The sequence below is a fragment of the Dromaius novaehollandiae genome, chromosome 1 (assembly GCF_036370855.1).
Source record: "Dromaius novaehollandiae isolate bDroNov1 chromosome 1, bDroNov1.hap1, whole genome shotgun sequence".
Taxonomy (NCBI): Eukaryota; Metazoa; Chordata; class Aves; order Casuariiformes; family Dromaiidae; genus Dromaius; species Dromaius novaehollandiae.
The window spans coordinates 15,378,822-15,402,533 of record NC_088098.1 but is presented as its reverse complement, the minus strand read 5'-3'; the positions used below and the strand labels follow the sequence as shown (position 1 = coordinate 15,402,533).

General features: G+C 37.1%; 1 protein-coding gene across 8 annotated transcripts in view; it reads right to left on the bottom strand.

Moving 5' to 3' along the window:
• Positions 1-23,712, bottom strand: part of TAFA5 (TAFA chemokine like family member 5) — a 481,655-nt gene that overhangs the window by 113,491 nt on the left and 344,452 nt on the right. Inside the window, exon 5 of one of the 8 annotated variants that reach the window (XM_064506210.1) lies at positions 23,564-23,676. The exons of the other annotated variants lie outside the window; for them this stretch is intronic. Coding sequence (XP_064362280.1) covers positions 23,650-23,676 — 27 coding nt within the window. The 3' untranslated portion in view covers positions 23,564-23,649. Of the gene's footprint in view, positions 1-23,563; positions 23,677-23,712 lie in introns of those variants that run through there. 8 annotated transcript variants of the gene reach the window in all.

Genomic DNA, 23,712 nt, shown 5'->3' with positions numbered 1-23,712 from the left:
ATTCGCTTATGGATTTATTGTAACATTCTAAATGCTACTCACCCTGCAAGAAATAGAAGAAACCCAATGTACTTCTTTCTTAGACAGCTGCAGGAGTGGTTGTTATTTTGGGTATTTTGACTCAAGGAACAGAACAATGAATTCCAATTCCACATATGACCTTAAGTGTAGAAATCAAACACAGCAGCTCTATGTATGTAAGTGGATAGGAATAAAGGTAACAATGATTGCAACTCTCTGCTTCACTGGCATAAATCTGAGATTCTGCGTAGAGAGGGAGATCTTGCAGAAGTTATACCTCAATGGTAAACAGACTTAGTAGGGTCAGAGCAATATTTCCTCTTTGCAAAAAGTGAGATTGATCCCCATGGAACGCTGAGCTCCGTTGATGAAGTCTTTGAATGGCTTAACTGCAAGATGAACGTTTCACACAGTCTAGCCTTTGATTTGGTAATTATCTTATGCCCTTCTCACAGTCACAGGTAGCTAACTAAAGGAATAAACTCTCCTAAAATAAAGTCAGGATAGACAGGTGTAGGAATGCCATGATATCAGCTCAAGCTAATCACCAAGCATGCTAAAGCTCCCTCAGTAAGCTCCTGCCTGAAAAAGAAAGCTATTAAAATAATCAGATTAAAAAAGCAAAGAAATGGTTGTGTTTTCCCACCTTTTCTGTGTCCCTGAAATAACCTTCCCAGGGCAGTTACACACTTGCTAGAATATATGGAGGGGAGGAGGAATTCCTTCTCCAGTCCCTGTGGACTTCATATAGGTTTCTCTTTGGTTTAGCTCAATCCTGAAAAGATTTAAGAATGTAGAAAATAGCTCTTGGGGACAAATGCTCTATGAGCTGTTCTATTCCTTTCCACAAAAGAAAAGCACTGTGTGCTAAGTTGTAAAATTATCCTGGAGGCACAAGATACTTCAAGAGCAAAACTAAATCTTAGTTACCTTATCAGTTTTAATGTAGAGCTCTACAAACCCATTCTTTAAATTAAAAAAGGCAAAAAAACAAAAAACAAAATATAAACCCAGTATTTTAGTAAAGAATCTACTTTTAGAACTAGAATCTTGTTCCCTGGTTATAAGAAGCCTTCCCAAGGTTTTGTATATACCACGATACAAAAAACCTCAGGGAGAAATTACTAGCAGCCAGCATAATATAACCAGCACTAATTCATAATTCTTCTCTCACATTCTTAGTTACCAGAAGTCACAGTATGATTTTCAGCTTTTCAAAGGAGAAAGTTTTTTTCAACGGCTTCTAAAAAGTAGAAGACATGACATCTGCAATACAGTATAAATACAATGCCTCACTTTGCTGTGTTTCTATCTGGCCTACTGTTAAACCAGAAGATCACAAATTAAAACACAGTATACATGAACTTTTATTTTATAGTGTTTATGTGTTCTCTGTGAATGTAAAGGAATTCCTGAGTCAGTAAAAATCCTGATAACCATCAGCTTAGAACTTATGCTTGCCCGAAGGACATCTGCGTTTTAAAAAGCTATAATGACAAAGAAGATATGAAATTTATTAAATGGAATAAAACTATCTGGTTGGCTATCAGATTGCAAATATAAACAGAGAACCTACACTGCTGAGAAACCCTGCCTTTCTTCCTTTGCAGATCGATCATCTCTTGGCCCTACATTTTTTCAACCTGAACCTAAGTAACTTGAAGCAGAATGAAAACTTCATATCATCTCTGGTAAAATTTACAGATAATGCAAATACTGTGAGAGTAGTGAGCAGGTATCTTCCTCGCTACAGGACACTCAATTCCTTGGTGAACTGTGGATAGACAAAAAGTATGAATTTTTGTATGGCCAAATTAAGGTAATACCTTTAGGAATAAAGACTGAACAGCATTCTTACAGCATCTTATAGTATATTCCAAGAAAAATTTAGTCTGAAAAGTGCCGCAGGACGGTGACGGGGTTCAACATAACCTTCCTATAAGAAACTGACCTCATGTACCCTCTGAATGTATAACGGGAGGAGATCCCCTACACAGGAGGTGGGAGACTGCTTTTGGAATAGTGGGTTCAGCTCTGCTGAAACAGTCATCTAGAAGGACATTGATAAAATGGAGGGATTTCAGAGAGCAGTTTAGAAAATAATTAATGGAATGAAAACAGACCTAATGAGCAATTCAGAGAGTCCAACATATCTGATCAAACGAAAAGATTAGTGGAGATGTGACTCAGTCAGAGTCTATAAACGTCTATACAATTTTTGTCATGCATTTTCCCATACAGCAAGTGAAAGTAAAATAAGATCCCATGGCTGGCTGATGATAGACAAATTTGCCATAAAAGTGTAGTGAAACTTTCTAATGGAAGACTATTGGAAACATTTACCTAGTATTGGGCAGAGAGAGGAGATTCTCACCACTTAATGTTTTAAAATCAATTCTGTAGGTTTTTCTAAAAATTGGGGGTTTTGTGCATTAAAAAAAAAAAAAAAAACCAAAACACACAATGGTCTTTCCAAACTAACAATCTGCAAAAAACTTATCTGATAACTAGTGTTTCTGACACAAATGGATACATTAATTCAGTGAATGATTCAAAGAAAATATACGATTAATTTATAAATATCCTGGATGAAGAACATCAGCAGTATAAACCTCTAGTTTATGAATAGATCTGTGATTTAAACTCATTTTTGCAAAACTTCCTAAATGAAGATTTATTTCCTGTTTAGCAAGAAATGTATTTCTTTATTCATGGGTCCACAGTTGTATAAAATATAGCATCCAGTGGAATTTCACCCTCTAGGAAGGCAATATTTTGAATCCTCCTCCAAGAGATTTTTGTAACGTTTTCAGCTGAAATACTCTCTGTTCATACTTCATTTTCATTAAGATGTAGCAGAATGTGTACCATAGGTAATTTCCACAACAAAAATCTTCTATCCTTTGCCAGGTACTCACTCACTTCTAAATTCCAGGTGTCTGTGATCGTGCACTAAAGAACCATAATTAGAACATGGAATACTGAATATATTTAACAGGCTCCATTTTGTTTGCTAGTTAAAGACTGAATGACCAAAAGATAGATCCTATTAATTGTACTGTAAGAAGACAGAGAAATCACTGCAGACTGAAGTAAGTCCCACTGGGGGCTTAACAAGCACCTGCCATTTCCATGCCGTGAGAGATCAATCAGTCTCTGTAGGCAGCAAGCTGACCTGCCAAAAGCTGAGCCGCAAGGGGGAGAGAAGACAAATGATCAGTTCCCCAAATTCTGTGCTTTGCAGTAATACAACATCTCACACTAAACACTTGCATCATCTTTCCAATTGTGATATCTTAGTCAGGTTCCAAATCTGCAGTAAAAATTCAGTCTGATATGGAAAGAAAGGTAAAGTGGTATCTAAAGTATATTAGAAAATGATTTTTCTCTATAGTTATTGTGTAAATTCAGTTGCATTACAACAAAAATAAGTTTTTGACTGTTCAAATTTACATTTGCAAAGTACAAACAGTCAGGTTTCTGTTCTCAACTATAAAACTGCAATTTACTTTTTGCAGACTTCAGTTCATTGCTTATTTGATTTCTCTTGCAGGAGAGGAGTGAGTTGGCCAATAGAATACTAAAACATACTAAAGTACATACCAATCACAATACTAGCAAATGGAAAGGAAAGCAAGCAAATTGTAATTTGGTAAACTGAGATAAAATAATCCCTCTGCTATTTGCTAGAAACCGTAGTTATTAACTCCCCTATAAAATTAAATTAATAGAAATTATGTGTAAAGACACAGATCATCACAAAATGCGTCAGCTATTTTCTTAACTTGGGTCCTCTTCCTATGCCATATAGGTATATCCTTAATTTTACTATCATGAACGATCCTTTTTGAAATCAGTGAAGGTAGGTCATGATAGTAAAAGTGAGCAGGTGTACCCATGCATCCTGTTCAGTCTGTGTATACATATGTCTTTCAGTTCTTAACTCGGTGGGACAGAGATTCCTTTTGTTAAGCAGTTGTACAATAACACTCCTAAAGAAGTCCTGATCCTGGTACAACTGTATTATCAAGCAGAAAAATAAAGCACTGTACATAATTCTAGGTCCTACATAAACTCCAGGCTTTTACTGGTTTGGGTCAGTGCCCAGTCAAATGGACACAATCACATGCTAAGGGGAGGAAAATCAACCTCAATTTGCAAAGATCTGAAAATGACTAGTGAAGTCTCTAGACATTGCCATTCTTAGGGACTCAAGTACTGAAAGACATCTTCAAAAGGTGATGTCATCAAACAGAGGTGTCTTGAAGTCTAGGGAAAGGACTGAGATTGTGCGCCTCTTCGGTGACTAGCCTGGATCTCAAGTATTCTTCTTTAAGCCACCTCCCCTAATATGAAGTGATTTTCATTTCATATGATACAGAAGATGAATGTGGAACAGTGGAATAGTAGTAAATAAAACAGGAAGGAAATTCATCTGTTTAGTGTACAGAATAGAGCTAAAATGACCTTATTAGAAGTACTTACTTGCATTTACCCTGCACCACTGTTACAAAAAAAAAAAAAAAAAGGATCTTTTCCTTTCTTTTTGATGATTATAACGAAAAGACTCAATTAAAAATGTCCAAAGTTGTCTTTTGATGTAATGAAAGGAATTCCTTATGGACTGGCAGAAATAAAAAATAAGGAGGATAGACAAAACCTGCAAAACAATATGGTATTCTTCATCAGTTAGTGGCAAAAATAATTTTGTTTGAAATGAAACAGTTGAAAAAAATGGCCTGGTCTTCAAAGAAAACTTATTTGTACCTCATTCACTTGAGAAATTTTTCCAGAACAGTTCATCTTTGCACAAATATTACCCTTGAAATATTATCGGTCACTATCTGCACAGGCTATCTGCTGAGCAAGTGCCTGCAGTTAGCTCAAGAGAAATTCAAAGATGGCTATAACTTTGGCATCAAACTTTCAGAAGAAAAAATATGAACTTTGTCATATACAGTCAATACCTTTAAATAGTCTGTTCAATTCTGTCATTTCCTACTTTACATTATTCTCTGGAACCACTTTTAGGCTTCAGCAAATCTATCTAATTAGTTTTGCTCCTCAAATACCCTGCTGATATATCTGATTTTTCTGTATTTTTCATGTAATCTATGTACTGTTATGGCAAATAGCTTTAGATGGAGAACAACTACATAAATCTTGTTAATAAGCTATTAATAGAGTAAAATATTTCTTAAAAGAAGGAAATGCATGTGTTGTATATAGATCCACATATTCAAATTAACAGTGGTAGTGTGTGTAAAGGGTAGACAGCACACTATGTGCTAATTCACAATGATAAAAATTGCATGCCAAATCAGCTTGGCATGTTTACTATGACTGTCTTCAGCTATGTGTGTAATAGTGCCTGGACTGACTAAAAGTCAGAATCTGTGTTTTCTTATTTTCTGAGAGAGGTATGCAGTAGATAAATGTGTTTAATGTGAGTCATTCCACGCACACAATGGAATAAACCAAAAACATGAGCTAGCATGGTTCTGATTATATACATTGATGATAACAAGGTTTTACCACTGCAAAATCACTTTTCGTAAAAAGTGATTCTTCACACACCTTCAGTTGACTCAAAGACACAGATGCCACATCTAGCATGACAGCATGTGGATTGTGCAGCTCTTCAAAATGAAGTGAAATTCTGACTTCATTGAAGTGAGCAGGAAAACTTGCATTGATTTCAGTGGGATCATGGTTCGACACACAGAAACTAGAAACATGTCTCTAGGGCCTGCACCATAAAGCCTGTTATCATTCCATGACCTGAGCAAGCCCAGTGCATTATCATTCTAGCAAATTAATCTGCACATAAAAAAGATTTCAGCGGCAAGTTACGTTGACAATCTTTAAGCAACTAATTAAAATGAGCAGTTGACATAGATAGCAAAAAAGACCAGAATGGCATATGTGAGGAGGTAAACTGAAAATAATTGCTTTCACACAAAACAATACAATTTGAGGTGTTCTGTGATGTGTAACATACTTGCTTATTAAATAAAAAAAAAACAAAACAGGGGATTCAGTGTCTTTTTGGCTTTCAAATGTCACCAAAATATACCCTGTATTTTCACATGAAAGCTAAATATACAAATGCTGCACAATGCTGCAGTCCTTACTGATTGCCTTTTTCAAAAACTGACTTCAGTGGGACAAAATCATAACATACTGGTATGTTCATGAATTCTGTCACTTGTTACTTGGACTTACTGTGATACAATGGTTATAGAAGAGATTCAAAGGTATGGCTGTGCAATGATATTCAGAATATAGATTGAATTCTTGATCTTTCTAGGAATCATCATGATCACATTAAAGGTCTGCTAAATTAAATTAAGCCTAAAATAATATTTAGGTAACAAAATTATACCAAGACAGCATTTTTGCATCATCTAATGCCCAGCTCTACCTAGTCCTACAAGTACTTTTACTCTCTACCCACTTCTCAGGCTGATCTCAAATTTCCCTGTGTTGCTATACTAAATATCTATATGCGCGCATTGATACTGATACATGGGGAAGCATGCATTCTAGGAAGAATCAAGTCTGTCTTCTGCCAAAGCTTCTCTGTGATCTATTCCACCTAACCTAAATTCCACCTAACTCCTCAGAAAATTTGCAAAAATTATTTTTGGTTGGGAAAACTCTGGAAGGCAATGGAAAATTCAGTGTTTAGCTTTTACATAGCAAGCTAGTGGTTATCAATCATATTCTTCACACTACATCTATACAACTTTACATTCATAACATAAAACATGTTGAAGGAACTTTCCAAGAGCTCAGCTTTGAAGTTTAAATATAAATTTTTAAATATTAATTCCTAGATATTTTTAAAGCATGTCAGCATGTTTTTCTGGGATCATCAGCACACTGTCCACTTTAGGCTGGAAAGGACTTCTGATATAATTGCAGAAGAAATATTTTAAAGCACTATTTTGCTAAACAAATTAGGACTCCTCTGAGTATTTATAATATATATTTATCAACTATTTTAATTAAAATACATAACTCTGTAGTTAACTTGAAACTTATATTTCAATCTGGCCACTTTATTATGATTTTGAAGTTTCCTGTATCACACTTGCATACATTTTGGAAAACAAACATAAATAAAATATGACAGAATAAACACTGATTAGAACATTTTGAAACATCATTAACATACACAATTTACATGGCACAAATCTGCTAACATCTGCAGTGATAAAAAATCCCAACATCTTTCACACTAGGAAGATGAAAACAGCCTTTTTTTCCTTCATTTGGTACAATAAATAAAACAGTGTATTTCTTCTATTTCTCATTTAACAAGTCAGTGAGTGCTTTTTACAGTGTATTAGTATAGAACATTAAAGGGAAAAGCTGGAAATATGATGCTGAAAAGTTAAAGTAAACTGCTACTCCAGTACCTAGAAAAAGAAATTACCTCCATCGGACAGTAATTTAGTGTTCTGGAAGGCTCCAAGATAAATGACCTGGAATACAGAATCCTCTCCCTTAGTACTTTTCACATTTCCTGATTTCCATCACCCAAACTGCACTTCAGAAATTTAAACAAGGAATGATACAGTAAAGCTGGGAAAAACATACAGGTATGAACACTGAAATGCAGAAGGTTCTGAAAAAACTAAACATCACTGTTGAATATCAGTGTCCCTATATTAAATCCCAGTTTACTTAGACTCACAAAGTCAATGTTGTTGCTTGCTTATTTTTTTTAGGAAAATGGTTTTGGAATCTAAATGAGAAAATAATAAAGATATGTCTACTAAGAAGTCACATTTATTCTTAAGGATGCTAACTGTTGGCCTGAAATGTAATTACATTACAATTAATATTCACAATGTTCTTGTATAAAGATGTGATAAGTATCATCCATTTTAGCTCATTCAGAGCCTAAAAATGAAAGCTCAGGAAAATATGTAACTGTTAGATTTTTATTTCAGTTGAACCATTTTATTCAATGTCTATTTGTATGAATAAATCAAATTCTGAAGTCTTTACTCAGGCTGCAGAAGGATGTGTAGCCTTCCTCTACTGAGAGTGGAGTCTACAATATATCTAACAGTGACAGATTTATATTCTTAAATTAGAGTATGTCCATCTGAAGATTTTTAAAACAGACAGTTCAGATCCATTTCAGGTCTGTAGAGGTTCATCCAAAGAAATGCTAAGCCTTTAAAAACCTTCCTGCTTTGAAAATTCCTACAGACAAATAAGTCTCGACATCCTCTTTAATTTGCAGTTCTTTATTCACATAGACCTACCATGGCAGCAACCTATCATCAAGAGCTTTTTGCCTCTTTGTTTTTTTCAATTTGTGATGTCCTTTGCCCAAGGCATCCCTCTGCTTCACCAAAAAAAAAAAAAAAAAAAAATCTTGTTTGTTTTTGGAAAACCTGATACAAAACAAGGGCAAAAAGATGCCATTTGCAGGCTTTCAAAAACAAGAGAACCAGTGTACCAAAAATGATCACTCAGCTTCAGGAGTCTGCAGCTAAATAGGGAACTTCAGCTTCTGACCTTAGAAATCTAGTTCTGAAACTGAAAAAACAGAGATGTCTTCCCAACCACATCCAGCCGGGCAGCTGCAGTTGTCACTGTCACAGTGGCAGCCACTGGGCTGGGTATCCTAGCAGACACAGATTGTCCTGCTCGTTGCACTGTCTTCCCACCTTCCTCCCTCCCTCAGCTGAAGTCATCTCAGTTTGCTCCGTTCCCTGTCGTCATCTCTGTCCCAGGCTCCTCCTCCCAGCTAAATCCTCTCCTCTGCCCTCATCACCGGTCCTCTCTCTGGCCACGTGTACATTCGACACCCTACCAGGGAGTAAGCACTTCCCAGTTGAAGAACTGTTACTGTAAACCATGGTCACCTACAAAGGAAAGGTCTAGTCCACAGATCACTCTGAAAGCTTCAGCTTACTACTGTGCACCTTCTTCAGAAAAACAACAAAAGACCAAAAAAAGTTCTTTGTGACCACTTATCCTTTATCACCCAGGTCTTTCTCTTTAGAAGACAAGCTTTAAAATAGTATTTCAGATACATCACCTACTTTTCCAAGGACAAAAATGAAATGTATACAAAAATAAATTTAAAGTAAATGTATCATTTTTCACATAAATTAATCCAACAGAGTCTTAGTCTTAGGCTCTTCAAATTCTTGCTTATTTGCCTTTATTATACTATATTACAGTCACATATAAGATACATTCTGGGTTCCTATCTTAATAAGGACTTTTACTAAGATGATGATAATGATGGATCCTTCATCCTTCTTATGCGTAACTTCAAACTTTTTATGTCCAAAAATGTTAACAGCAGTGCAATCTATCTAAAATATGTCTTAGCAACTGAGACATGATAAAAAATATAGGCCACTCTTCACCACTAGGCAAGAGAATGATGGCTTCACTGCAGTGCAGTGCATCACAAGGAAAATATCCTCATAGAAAGCAAACGAAGTAGCAAAAAATACATTCTTTATGAAAGGAACTGTAGCTGTTAGACTTCTCAAATTGGTTATGTATTTCTAGTGCTCCCTGCATTCCTCATACTCATTCTAATTTGAGAGAATTTTTTTTTCCCCAGGACTGTAAAAGATAGATCATCCACCCCTAGAATGAGTAAACCACTCCTGCGATCAAGTCAAGTCAAGTCAACTTGCATAGGCTCTTGGAGGGGAAGAGCTCTGGAAGAACAGCAGTATGTCAGACTGGGAAGTCTACTGGCTTGCTGCCCTTTTTTTATAATCGTCTAACAAAATCAGACTCAAATGACTAGCTGTGCACTTCATACACTGTAGATGAAAGCTCTCTGATTAACCTTATCAGGGCTGTCCTATCTTCACAGGACTCAGAGTGTTAATGAGATTACTTATATTTAAGATGCTGTTCATGATAAAGCAGCAAGGGAGATCCAGAGCAAGTCCTCAACTTGGTTGGTGTCTGTGGGCCAATAATGATCTCATTTGAAACTTGTCTGAAAGATGAAATCTTTCAGCTGGCAGATGATACTACAGGATTTGTATTTACCATACCTTGAAGTATTCAATATGCAATATGGAAAATGCTGGTCTTAAATCCTGAGATCGCTCATTAGTTGCCTGCAGAGTACTCATTGTACGAGTCCAAAGAGAAAAGGTATAGTTGAGATCATTGTTATACTGTTCTCAGGAAGATTAGAGAGAGATGCCAATGATTACTGTTATTAAGGCATAAACTGTAAACATTGTATCATTGTACGATTGACCACTGTAATCAATCAATAAATAGTAATGGTGATTTCATTTAGATGGCTTGGTGCAGACGAAATGATATCCTATTAAATAAAATCTTTTCCCAAGGGATATTGGCATTAACAGGCTCTAAGACCTCAGTATCAATAATTTTCATTTCCAAAAAGAAAATATAATCTTCTTAATTTCTATTTTATGTCTTCTTATCAACCTGTTCTGCGAGAAAAAACAACACCAACTTGATGTCAGTTGGCTTTTACACCTTCACCTAAACTGATAAAATCTAAGCAAGATTTTGGTACTCAGAATCAGTGTGCTTTATAAATGAAAGGCTCAGACAGGCCTTCAGCTTCAAAGCCCATCATCTTGTCCAAGACGACTAGAATGTGGGCTTCCAAGTCACAGAGAGAACTGAACTTATTGTTACCTCTGAAATGCAAAGCACATTCAACAAAAGCTGAAACTGCTTCCTGACCCAGTAAGGCCTCTGAATACAGGATAACATTTTAATCTTCATAGTTTACTTTAAAAAAAGTTATGATTGTAAAGGTGGGAAACATCTCACCAAACTCTGCCACCTGTTTTTTGTTTTTGTCTGCTATCCCTCTTTAGTACATGGAGACAGTCAGGTACATCTATGAAGTCATTCATCCCATTTATCTTCAACCTGTCTCTCTCTGTGTACTGTAGAGGGACCCTAGACAAACTAGAAATTAATCTCAACCTATCAGTTTGGTCTACAAGCCTTTTTCTGGGCAAAACCTTCACAGTATAGAGCCTACTGTATGTTGCTGTAATTAGAATCACATTACAAAAAGAAAGAGGAGGGGGTACTTGTTTTACCCTAAAATATGTATATAAAGGATACACACTCCTATGAAAACTTCCCATGAAAGTTCTCCTCAGATCTTTATTTTATTTCTTTGTGAGGTAGAGGACATCAGCTTACAAAGGAAAATATGGACTTTCCTCTCAGAAACCATAGATTCATACAGCCCCATAATCTCTTGGAATCCATGATCGTAAACAAAAAGGTGTCCCCACTCTGCCCTAGCTGCAGTCTTCCCCAACACTGTTTACACAATTCAATTCTACTGGAGCTTTCTAAAGAACAGCCTATGCCTGGACTTACATGAATTCTGCTCACAAAGTGGTGAACAAAACAATCAATCTCAGCAATCTAAGATTTTCCAGGAAACTTTCAAAAAGATTTTCTGGGAAACTTTGAAGAGGCAGATGGCATGCATATCGTAGAAATTATGTACTTGGCCTCTATGCAAGCTCTCCCTGCTCAGCTCCTACTCCTGTCACCTTGAATCCTCTGTATGGGCCAGGACCAGGAAAGGATCCCATTCCATGATGACAATTATGGCATAAGAGCCATGTGGAGATTTCTGGAGTGACTGCTGAGCCAAAACATTCTACTGAAGCATATACTACATGCAATGCTACAAGCACAGACATTACTCCTATTCTAGAGGTTTGCTAATAATTTTTGCTCTAGGATCTTATTCTTCCTTCTTTTATCAGCTCCTAATGACATATTGGGTTTGAAAGGGATTATTCCAGAAATCATAGTACTCAAAGATAGTATCAGTGAATGAAGAAATGTAACCTGTCAGTTTCTTTCTGTGCTGATAATAAGCCACTTCAGAATAACCAGCTTGAAAATAATTTGTGAGCAATATTATCTCTGACTCACAATATGGGCTTTTACAGAACTCAGTTTTATTTTTATGGGTGCTGTTCATTTATTGAAAAGGTTAAATTTCTTCTACTATGTTTGGTTATTCACCAGTAAGAGACCTTTTCGTATACATACTAAGGGAAAAAAAGTCATAATCAGAACATAAACAAATGAAGAGAATGTGAAAGAGTACCACATCTGTTACTGCAATTTGGTCATTGATGCTAAGCAGCAAAATCCTTAGATTTTTCTTACATAATGCAGTAAAGTAAGTACAAAACAGTGCAGGATGATGAAGCTTACATACTCAGTGCTGGTCAACAGAATGTTACTGAAATAAGCTCTACAAATTCTGTTCTTCAATATATAGTGAAACTCAGAGGAAACCTCACCACCTACTATCAGCAAATAAGGTAAGTGAATGGGTTTTTAGCCCTCCTCTCATGGAAAAGGAATAAGTGAAGAGAAAATATTTTTCAGTAATTGATACTTGGTGGTCTCATTCCTGTAAGATTTGCTTGGAACCTGCTTCCACGTTGCTGAGAAAAAGTCATATGAAGTCAATGTGTTAGGTCACTTCTGCTCCTTTTGCTGAATGCCCTAGAAGAGACAGGCACTGTGGACTGCATATAAAGGTCAAGTCTTCTGCGGCTGGACCACAGCAGTAGGCCAGACCCAGTTGTGGAGGAGCAGAGGCTGGCTACTGAGCCTGTCATGTCTACAAAAGATGTCCGCATGCATAAAGATATGTGGTTACAAGTGGGTAAAGGTTTATATTCCCAACATAATAATTGTCTACCTCTGTGTTCGTAAGTCGGCACTAAAAGCTTTAAAAAAGAAATCACATATTATGAGAGATTTTATTTGGGAACATTCTACTCCCTGAATGTGGAATTATAGGGCTATTCTTGAACAAACATATAGAAAACTCATTCCAATTTTATTAATGCAGCATGCTGACAATTTAAAAGCTGTACGAAGATTCTTATTTGATGCTGTAGTCAATACAGTACAATATGTCTTCAGTCTTGTTGATGCTAGCAAAAATTTTACAAACTACACATGATTTGTGACTAGTCTGTGCCTGGAGTAAGGCCTCATAAAAAAAATGTAGGAAGCATTTATAATACTCGTGAGCTCCATTATGCCTTTTCAGTAGATCATTCCACTGGCAAAGCTGTGAGAATTTTGGACTTGAAAAACATGTGATACTTGTAAAATCAGTCCATAAAAATCAATCTGAAAATATCAACAATGACACACACTAACTTCACTATTCCCCATTTCTAACCTGTCTTTTGCTTATGATGTTCAATAGGCTCTTCTCAAACTATTAACTTTTGAGCCTGTAAACCACTTTCAACTAAATTTGATAGAGATTGCAGAAATAGTAAGTCCCTGAAACTTTGAAAGTTTGGCATCAGGGCAGAATAAACAAATTACTAATGATTAATTAATGCTTATTAAAGCTCCCGCTGAGGGAAGAACTGCAGCTGGAGGGTCACTCAGCATATACCACCAGCACAAACCAGTACTCACACTGCCAGAAGGCCAAATAGGAGATCTGCTAGAACTTTGTAGGTGGGAAGGAGCACATGATATAGCAGTGAGGGGAAGTGGAGGACACAGAAGGGAACTTGATACATTTTCAAGTTCTGAGAAGGACTGGGACTCTTGGAGTTTTGAGTGGCAGTAAGGAAAACTAGTCAGGATTGCAAGGGCTAAAGAATATGGCTTTATTAGTCCCACTGTTCACAGAACAATTTTACAACTAAAACCACACATTTGAATTTGTAATGTAATATACACTACATAACAAATTATTTTTACATCTGGTAACTGCAAATAAGTAATTTTTTTTTCAGCCAGATTATATGATTTTGGTTAAGCTTTATAACACTGTAATGAAGATTTCCTTGAAGAGTCACATAAACCTTGATGTGCAGATATTTCACTCTTTACAGCCTGCTATAATACTCTTCTAATCTACGGTGCCAAGTTTTTATGCAATGCTTGGTTTCATGGCAGAATTCTTTGTATGAATACAGACATTTCTATGGCAGATGTTTTGTGCATGTCTATTTTTTGTTTGTTTTCCTTTTAAAAAATTGTGTTATTTCTATGCAAATTCCTGGTAGTTCAGCAATTTTATTAAGAGCTGACAAATGTGCTCAGTATTGTATCTTCTAATAGGAATAACATTCAAACATAAACTGCCTTGTCAGCAACTTCTGCAACACTTTGGGAGATGCTCCAAAATTTTTTGTTTCATTTTAAAGTTCATTAATTTGACACACTTAGTATATACATGCAATATAAAACACTGCATTCCTAGCTTTCATTGAGATGTCTAAATTACAGGGAATATGATTTTGTCAGTTCCCTTCACTCCCTTTAAGTTAATAATTAAAGAGACAACATATCTCTCCATTTATTAGAGTCTGATTTTATTTGTTGAATCCAAAACAAGTACATGCTAGACACAAAATTGCAGTCAGAGGAATTTTTGGGCCAATTTTCTTTCAATTTTCCTAAATGAAAAATAAATTGTGACTTCTGTGGTATGGAACAGGAGTGGTTTTCTGCATTACTGAGTATATGTATTGGTCTCATCATAGCCAACTGACAACACATCAGAACAGTTGACCATTTGAATTATGCAGGTAGAGACATTTTCACACTCTCTTGAGTAGAGTAGCTAGATAATACGCTACCGAAGTACTCTTGGCCTGATGCACTGGTATCATTACAAACATCTGCCAGGGAGCTTATTTTCTTATCACTTTTTAAGAAGGATGAGATTAATGATGGAGATGACAGAAACACAGCAGTTCAAGAAAGCATGCATTTTGTAATTAGAGGACCTAATAGCTAGCATTATTACATACACAGATAAATTCATTCTTGATGTAATTCCATTGATTTCTGTGGCGTTAGTTACACCAAGGATGAGAGGAATAAGACAGCAGTTCACAAAGGAAAAACAGAGATGAAAGGAATTACGCTTAATAGAATAAAACAAAACAGGATGACTTCCACACCTTAAAAGTGCAAGTATAAGCTTAATCTCTGTAACTAAAAAATAAACGAAATAGAGGTGAAAGAAAGGCTGTCCTCCTCCAGGTGAAATTGTTTCATGGAGTGAGAGTACCATGTGATGATTTGACTTAAAAATAAAGGCATAAAATGTGGCTATAAAACTAAAGCTAGTCATCAAATTTAAATGTTTGGAATTTGCCTCCCACAAATGCATTTTGCAATACTCCCCTAACCTCCACGAAACACATTACCCCATCTCTATACATGTAAGTTTGATGCTCTGGATTGCCTGCAGTAGCCTAGATATGCCAGAGCTTGAGTTCAATTTTACTAATGGCTCCAAACCCCTTTTCTTCCACAAATAGCAACTTACTATTGACAGATTTCAAAAATCTGAGAAAAAGGCCTTTAATGATTATTTGACAAACAACACAAAGAATGAGGCAGCCTGCCTAATCCTTAGGTTAGGATATAAGCATCTACACCTACGGAATCCAATCTTTTAATTACTATGTCTTTCTGGACTTAAATTTATTAGGTATCTCAAATTAGTCTGAATTTTAAATTTTAATGAAATTCTAAATTCTTCATACTTAGATGCATACTTAGAAGTGAATATTCTGAGAGGGCCACCTAAGGCTCCTCTGCTATCCCCCAGATTTAGGCAGAGCAGAATATGAGGCACTAAGCCAGTAGGAGAAGTCAGAAAACATATGGTTCTACCTGTGGGTAACTAAGGATGATGACAACAGGCCCATTCATCTTTTGCTGAACTGTTAAACTAACAATTAGACCACACCTTTAGGAGGAAGGGAACCTGGGCCCTACGGCCTATTTAGAACAAAGGGGATTGAATCTCTAGCTCCTACATTCCAGGAAAATGCCATGATCACCAGGCAAGTGACCTGAATCAGACTATTTTTCACTCTTCTTCCAAAAGCTAAGCCACTGTGCAGCAAGGAATACACATCATGAATCATGATGGAGAGCAGACAGGATAGAGTCTGCCCAAGCCCAGCAGATAAGACACTCAAAAGGGATTAAAACAGAGGCTACAGACTTATCTCGCTGAAACATATATATACTTTTAAATTGTCATTGAATAAAAAACTAGCCTGAAGAGATTTGAACTGTCTTCTAGAGATACTTAAGTTGTCTATATAGCCACTGGAAAGAGAAAACTCAATGTCCTGATGTAGATCTAGATAGCACTTACTTCTCTGTTTGGATAGCAAAGTTGGGCACATTGGCTCATGCCCTAGGCTCAGACACTTAGACTGTGCCAAATTATGAATTCAAGTCAAAATTAACAATTCTCAGAAATAAATCTGATCACAAAATTGGTGTCCTTGTCCAAGCCCCAGATGTGTCAACCTCACAGGCCAAGTGGACTCATAGAATTGACTTGTACCTGATTCTTTCCCAAGCTAGAACAGTATGTCCAACAACTGCAGCATGTTACACAGAGGATGTTCCCCTCTCACCCAAAGCAGCCCTGTACACTTCTTGGCTACAGAAATCCCTTATCTTGTGATTTGAGGTAGTACCATCCCTTAAGGCATGACCAAATGCATCTCCAGCTGTATTACCCACTGCATGTATAAAATAAGAAATTACTCCAGAGGTCTGTAAAATACTACCCCTAATAAAATATATCAGTGAGTCAGCATAATAAACATCACCATTTAACCTCATCCTATCTAGTCCAAGTATCTTTCAAAGGGGTGACTCTCTCCTTTAAGGACTAGCTAGAGGGATATAGATTCAGAAGGCTACCCGTACTGTTATGAGAACTGTGTATCAGTCTCCCCATGACCCCTTAAACTTTTACATATATGACATTTCCATCCTTATAGAATATCAAATTCTTTTTTAGCTGGAACGATCACAAGGAATACTCTGCAGGAGAAAAGCCACACTAAACAAGAGATTCTCAAGATTTCATGGAAAATGAGGGAGGGAAAAAAGAAAAGGAACAACCAAAAAAAAAAAAAAAAGTGCTCTGAGATCTGGCCTATGTGGAGATTTATTGATTCTCATGTTATTTCAAAACAGTCAGTCGGCCGTTTTGTTACTGTTAACGATTTCAACTGTATAGGAAGAGAGTTCTTTCTGCCTTAAGGGAACATCTTCCACATACTATCTGTGTATTGTTTCCTGTAATTTGGTGGAGATACTCTCAATTTTTCTTTTTAAAGACTGGACTCTGCACATTTTTTACTGCTCCAAGACCAAACTTTCTTTGATCATAGACTCATTCTCCTGAAGGCCTAATTTTGACTACAGGATGGATAAGACTGACTTAATACTGAAAAGAATCTCACCCATCCATACCTTTCCAGTCTGAAGTATTACTCTATGGCATAATTTACTATCGAGTTTTTGTGACCAGACTGCTGTGTGGTTGAATGGACAACTAATCACTGTGAGAAATACTAAGTCTGTCTGATGACTCAGAACTATCTCAGATATTCAGAATAGAACAGCCCTTCCTCTCATATGGTACCATGAGCAATCCCACAATGACTTCTATGAAGACCTTTAAAAATAATCAAAAAAAGTTGCAGCTGATTAGACCAATCAGCTCATGTGTTTCATATCTTAACAATACAAGACTGATCCCTACAGTATACTTTCTAGGTCTTTATCCAAGCTAGCTTTGAGCTGAAATATTGTTGGAATTTCCAGCCCTGAGAAACTATTCCACAGCTTAATAGACTGAACCACTAATTTTATTCTCCTAAATTTTTATCTATCCATACTTTTGTCTCTGCAGGTCACCTGATACACTTCCTCTTCCTCTGTGATGTTATGATCTTGACTCAGTCACAAACTGTTACTGGCTTCATCTCTGGCTCCCCTATTAGCCAACATTTAGGTCAGTTCAACCAATTTTGTGCTTTAAGTATTTCCATGCAGACAATTCTACATGTGTTTGGTTGCTTTCTCTGAAATCCTCTGGGATTGGGATGTGCTTTACCTACATATACACAGGAGCTATCATCACTTAAACTTTAACTCCTTTAGGGCTTTTTTCATTATTTTTCAATCCTTATGGATATCCTTCTTTTAAATTCCACTTAAGTCTTAACTTAGATTTCAGTTGCCAAACTTCCAGACAGTGATAAGAGTGATTCTGACCATGCTCCCAAAGCACCTAAATTCAAATAAAAATTATCTGGGGGAGATGGCACAGGATACTAAACAGCTGCGTAGGAGTTCCTGAGATATTCAGAAATGCTTTGGTTTGAGAAGCAAGGTGACTAAACTCTAATACTATCTGAGATGAGCCTAACAACCAAAAAATCTGCCTAAGTAGTCAGAGGATTCCTAATCTGCTACAAATGCTCAAGTCACCTGGGCAGCACTGAATTCAGCATAAAAATATGACCAGAGGGAAGGAGTCCCTCCCTTAAGGTCAACATATTTATGATTCATTAAAAAAAATAGCCTAAGGAGCAGCTGAATCAGTACTCAGGGCTCCCTATTCCCTCAGAGAAATCCCCTTCTTCCTAGGCCACACATCGATTCCTTTTACTTATTCCCTACTTCTGGACCCATCAGTCATTAATTTCTTTCTGCATAAGAGTTTCCAAAAGAAGGACTGCAAAGAAGCCTAATCTGGGATACACTGGCAGGTAGTGTGATTTATGGAGAAGCATTGCCATCTCCTCTAGCTGCTCTGTGAAGATACTTTGGTGAATGTCCTTATCTTGCTTCCTTGGTATCTGCAGAGTAACTACAGATGTCAGGTACTAAAGGAAAGTAGTTAAACATGCCATACTGGGCCTACATGCTCCTCTTCCTAAGTGCATCACCTCTAAGTTTGGTGCCTACCATAAGAATTCAGGTCTTAATTATTATTTGCATTAGACATCCAAGTATTACAGCTCAGTTAAACCCTCTGCAGCTCTCAGCTAACTTCTTTTTAGCTATACAGGGAAATTAAATACCTAATTTTCACTGATGACTGGGCTCTACCCCACCACCACCACCTTTTTTTTAATGACTCACTGGTCAGAACTGGCTCTTTGCTAGTTGTCTTCAACTGTATTTTCACATGTCCAGCTAGATCTAGGAATGTTCCTCCACAACAGTCTTTCACCATAGCAACATCCTGCTGCTTCCCAGCTATCAAAATTATTTTTTCAAGGGCGTATCTTTAAGTTTTATGTGACATCCAGATTTCTTTACTGTACTTAGAGATGTCCAATATCCATCAGTAGAAATAAATATTTCTTCAGAAATCAATCGGTCACCACGTTATTCACAGAGGGACTGCATTCAAGTTCAAAAGTATAGTCTCTGTGTTTGTAAATGCTTTAATGTAAATGACGAATATTGGACAGGTATCAGAGAGCAGAGAAGCTATCTTTAAAGTCTCCACTCCAGAATAGTACAGCATCCCCCCTCAGTTTAGGATATGGGCTTTCAAATATCTTTGAGTATATCCCCCCAAATAAAGGACATTAAGGTATTCCCTATGAGGGAAAGAAATGTTTTGTTTGCACCTCAGAGACGACTTCTAGAATTCTTCAGTAAGTGCAAATAGGGAAGCACTGCAGTGCTAGCTGAAGGAACTAACTAGATACCCAGCAGCAGTCACCGATGGCCTAGCAGGCATTGGAACTACGTAGATAAAGGTGGACATACCCCATCGGCTTTGGCCCAAGGTAATTTAAACTGCTCTATATCTGGGTTATTTCAGTCCTGTTCTACTCCCTCTGCCACAGAAACTATGTATGCCCAGCCCTTCCTTGAGCCAGCACTTGTGCAACTCTGGAGGACTGCATTCAGGAGCTGATGTGGCTGCAAACCAACCTGGCAAAAACAGTGATTCTTGTTTGGCACTCCAGGCAGCTCCAAAAGCACTTAGTGCCTGCCCAAAACGGAGGTCAGCCATGTACAGCCAGAGGGGGGAGGGAGGATGGGTCTGGGGCAGTCTGGATTTAGATTGGTTTAGGCAACCATTAAAAGCTGAACTCTTAGTTGAAAGAAAGGTCCGCTTCCTCTGTATCTTGCTGCTTTATTTTCCTGTCCTACCCTCATTGTCTGGTTTTATTTGGATCAAGCATCAGCCAGACTTGTTCACTCCCAACCTTCTGTCTCAGCCATGTAACGAGACTGCTCATCCCTGCTGAAACACAGGTTTCACCATGATGTTATATTGTTACAATAACTCTGCAAGCTGAATTGCCTCCCTGCATACCCTAGCATGCTCATATGCGTGTGAACAGGAAAAGTAGATAAGAACAAACTCTCACAGGCAGGAGTTAACTAGATTAATAAAGAGCCAACATTATCCTTCAGGTCTGTTCGCAGGGTAAAGAAACTTGTGTATAGACGTAACGCTGATGAGTATCAGAGCTCTATTCCAAATGCTTCATGAAAATATAGCAGGATAATATAGGAAAACACAAATGTCTGTTATGTGCCTGCTTTCCACAGATTTTCAGTAACACTTAAGGACTTAACAACTTTTATGCTTTTGAAAAGATTCCTAATAAAATAAAATTAGACCTTTCACAAATCTGTCGCTTCCTGGGCCACCTTGACCTACATTGATACACTCTTTTTAACTATTATTGTGTGCTGTTTAAAGCTCCTCAGTCAGTTTCTTGTTGAAATGACAGTTTTCAATGTGAGAGGCCTTTCTGAATTAATTTTCAAGTATGATTTTAAAAGATAATGTGTCAAAAGAATGATCAAAATTCCTATACTATCACATCTATTTCATGTTCTTTATTCATTGCCTGTTTTGTTCAGTCCAAGAATTATAGCTTATTTTGCATGATTTAACAGAACTTTTTGGGGGCATTCTGAAAAAAGAAATGTTTCAAAATGGATGTATATGTGTAACAGCTTCATCTTCTAACATTTGTACTATGAATATTCACACTATGTGAAATGGAGGCATAATATTTTTAATATTGTTTTAAGTTCTTGATGTTAGTTTGACATACCAGTTTCCAACCTTCATAGTTTCCCACTACCTGCCCACAAAAAAACCATGATTTAAACTATATACTCTTTGATTTATAGTGTCAAAAAGAAAATCCCACAAGTTTATTTCTGTTCTTGTAGATGGAATATTTTTTCTTCCTGCTCTACAGTTGAAGATTAAGAAAGAAACTTTATAGGCTGTATAAAAATATACAGTGAAGGAAATCTGAGATCTCTGATCTTTTGTCCTAGTTGACTGATCTGAACTATAAATTGGGGGCAATGTTTTCTTGCTTGACCTTCTATCTTGAGTTTTAAGCCAGCTACCACATCTATGCCCACCAAATTCTGAATTGGAGACTACTGGATTAAAACCTCTGATACCTTAACTATGGACAATGTGAGAAAATAGTATCCAAAAAACACACAGAAGTATTTCTCAAATTCTGTGTTGAACCTTTTCCATTTTTCTCCCTATTTGCATCATCAAATCTATTTTTTCTTCCACATATACACTGTATCCTGCAGTCCCCTTCAGTTCATCTACATGGCAGATGGCATCTTTCGAATTACCTTTTTAAAACGTGTGTTTAAAAAGTGTGTAATGAATCAAGAACTTGTAGAGTATTCTTCAAGGTTTTTTTCTCCAAATAGTCTCTTTTTGCAATCACTTATTAAATTAAAATTTATTTTCTCATATTCATGCAAGAAATCAGAACTTTCAGACAAATGTCAATCTATCACAAAGCATTCTAAACCACTGTAAGAGTGGGCAACACTGTAAGTAACTGTCTGGTTTACCAGATGAGGAATGAGATTTAGTTGCTTAACATAGCCATCCTGTGATCTAGCATGTCCCACATGGCCTTCAGCTGCCACGCCACAAAACCGCAGAATCACAGAATAGTTGGGGTTGGAAGGCACTTCTGGAGATCTAGACCAACCCCATGCTCAAGCAGGGTCTCCCACGGCAGGTTGCCCAGGAACATGTTCAGTCAGGTTTTGAATATCTCCACAACCTCTGTGGACAACCTGTTCCAGAGTTCAATCACCCTCCCAGTTAAGAAGCATTTTCTTTTCTTTTAAGCTTGTCTCAAACTGTTATACTTGTCTAAAACAAGGATTAGCAAGATGAGTTTTAACCTTGCTGAGACTTAAAATATCCACCACATATGCTAACTTACTTGGAAATTAACAGAAAGGAATCCACTCCCAGTACTGGAATGATAACCCATATGTAAATGATGACACTACTGTAAATAGTTAGAGCAGTGGAAACTCTGTTCACAGCATAGACGTCTCTTGAAAGCCATGGAATAAATAACTAGTTGAATCTAATTCCCAGTGATACAAATCTACAGAGTGTACAATGGAACACATGGATTTGGCACATCAGGAATAGATATTTTCTCTTATAATACAAAACTGAGCACTAGGACTATTAGGAGAGATATCAAATTAATCAAAAATCACCCTACTGAGACCCGTATTAGTTCTAGAGGCCTATATATAATGCTTCATCAAGCAATGGTTTCAGAGATCATGAATGTCTAGATGACTGACAGCAGGTGTTAAGAATGGAGACATTTCTTAGTAACATTAATGACTGTGACATTTCTTAAACTCGACTTCTAGAGATCCAGCAAGAAATTCAGAATGAGCATGACTGAGGATGATCTGCAAGAGGATCAAGCTGAGGAAATGATCTGTCTCGCCACATGAGAGTACAGAGCCCTGATATCTCTGCTGCTGATGAGAACAATCCCCCACAAGGCAGAGGCAGGCATGCCATTATGATGAGGGCAACACAGAAAAAAAGAACACTGAGAAGAGATTGGGACTTACTATTGTGCCTGTATATGGACAAGCATTCTGGTCCCACAGCTTAAATATAGCCAAAGATTCTGATCCCCCACCATCTTGGCCATGAATAATGATAAATTTGGGATCGTAATTTCCTGCTTGCTTCTTATGACAATTCTTTGGATCAGGATGAAGGGATACACCAACCTCATGAAAAATATTCTCTGTAATCTTGGTCTGTGTGTAGTATTCTTGTTACAGTTAGGTCAGTGAGGGAACTTGCTTGATGAACTGCTGATAAGTGGATCAAATGCATAATGTATTTGTTCCATAAATTGACCCCCCCACAAAGGGGAAGGGGGAAACTTAATATGACATGGCATGGCATGCCTGAATCATTCTACTTATTTAATCCATACAGTCTAAAGGCTTATTTTGGTGAGTATGATGTCCGAAAATGACACTGAGCTAGAACTGGGGGAATGTCAAAAAACTCCCCAAAACAGCTTGACCATGAGAAATCAGCTGACCTGTGGTGATGTGAAATGCACACTTAGAAATACTCAGATCTGGGATATAACTGAGGCTAAGTACAGGAATGCCAGAGTTATGTGAGTACCTAACAACAACATAAATATCACTGATAAGAACGTTTATAAATAACAATGTTTGTATGTATAAGTTACTCTGAATTTCTAAACCTCTTAAAATATTAACTCAGGACTTCAAAATTCACTGAGGTAGGTAGTTAAGGATTGTCAGTCTTATGTTTATTGCTGGGGAAACTGAGGCAGAGACGTTTAGTGACTTACCCAAGGCCACAAGAGGGAGTCACTGTCAGAGCCGGGATTAGAGCTCAGGAGTTTCTGGCTCCCAGTCCCAAGCTCAGACCACTAGACCATGGCCTCAGGACATTTCCAGCTGGTCTTCAGTCTAAAAAAAAGTAAATTCTCAAGTATGTTACAAATA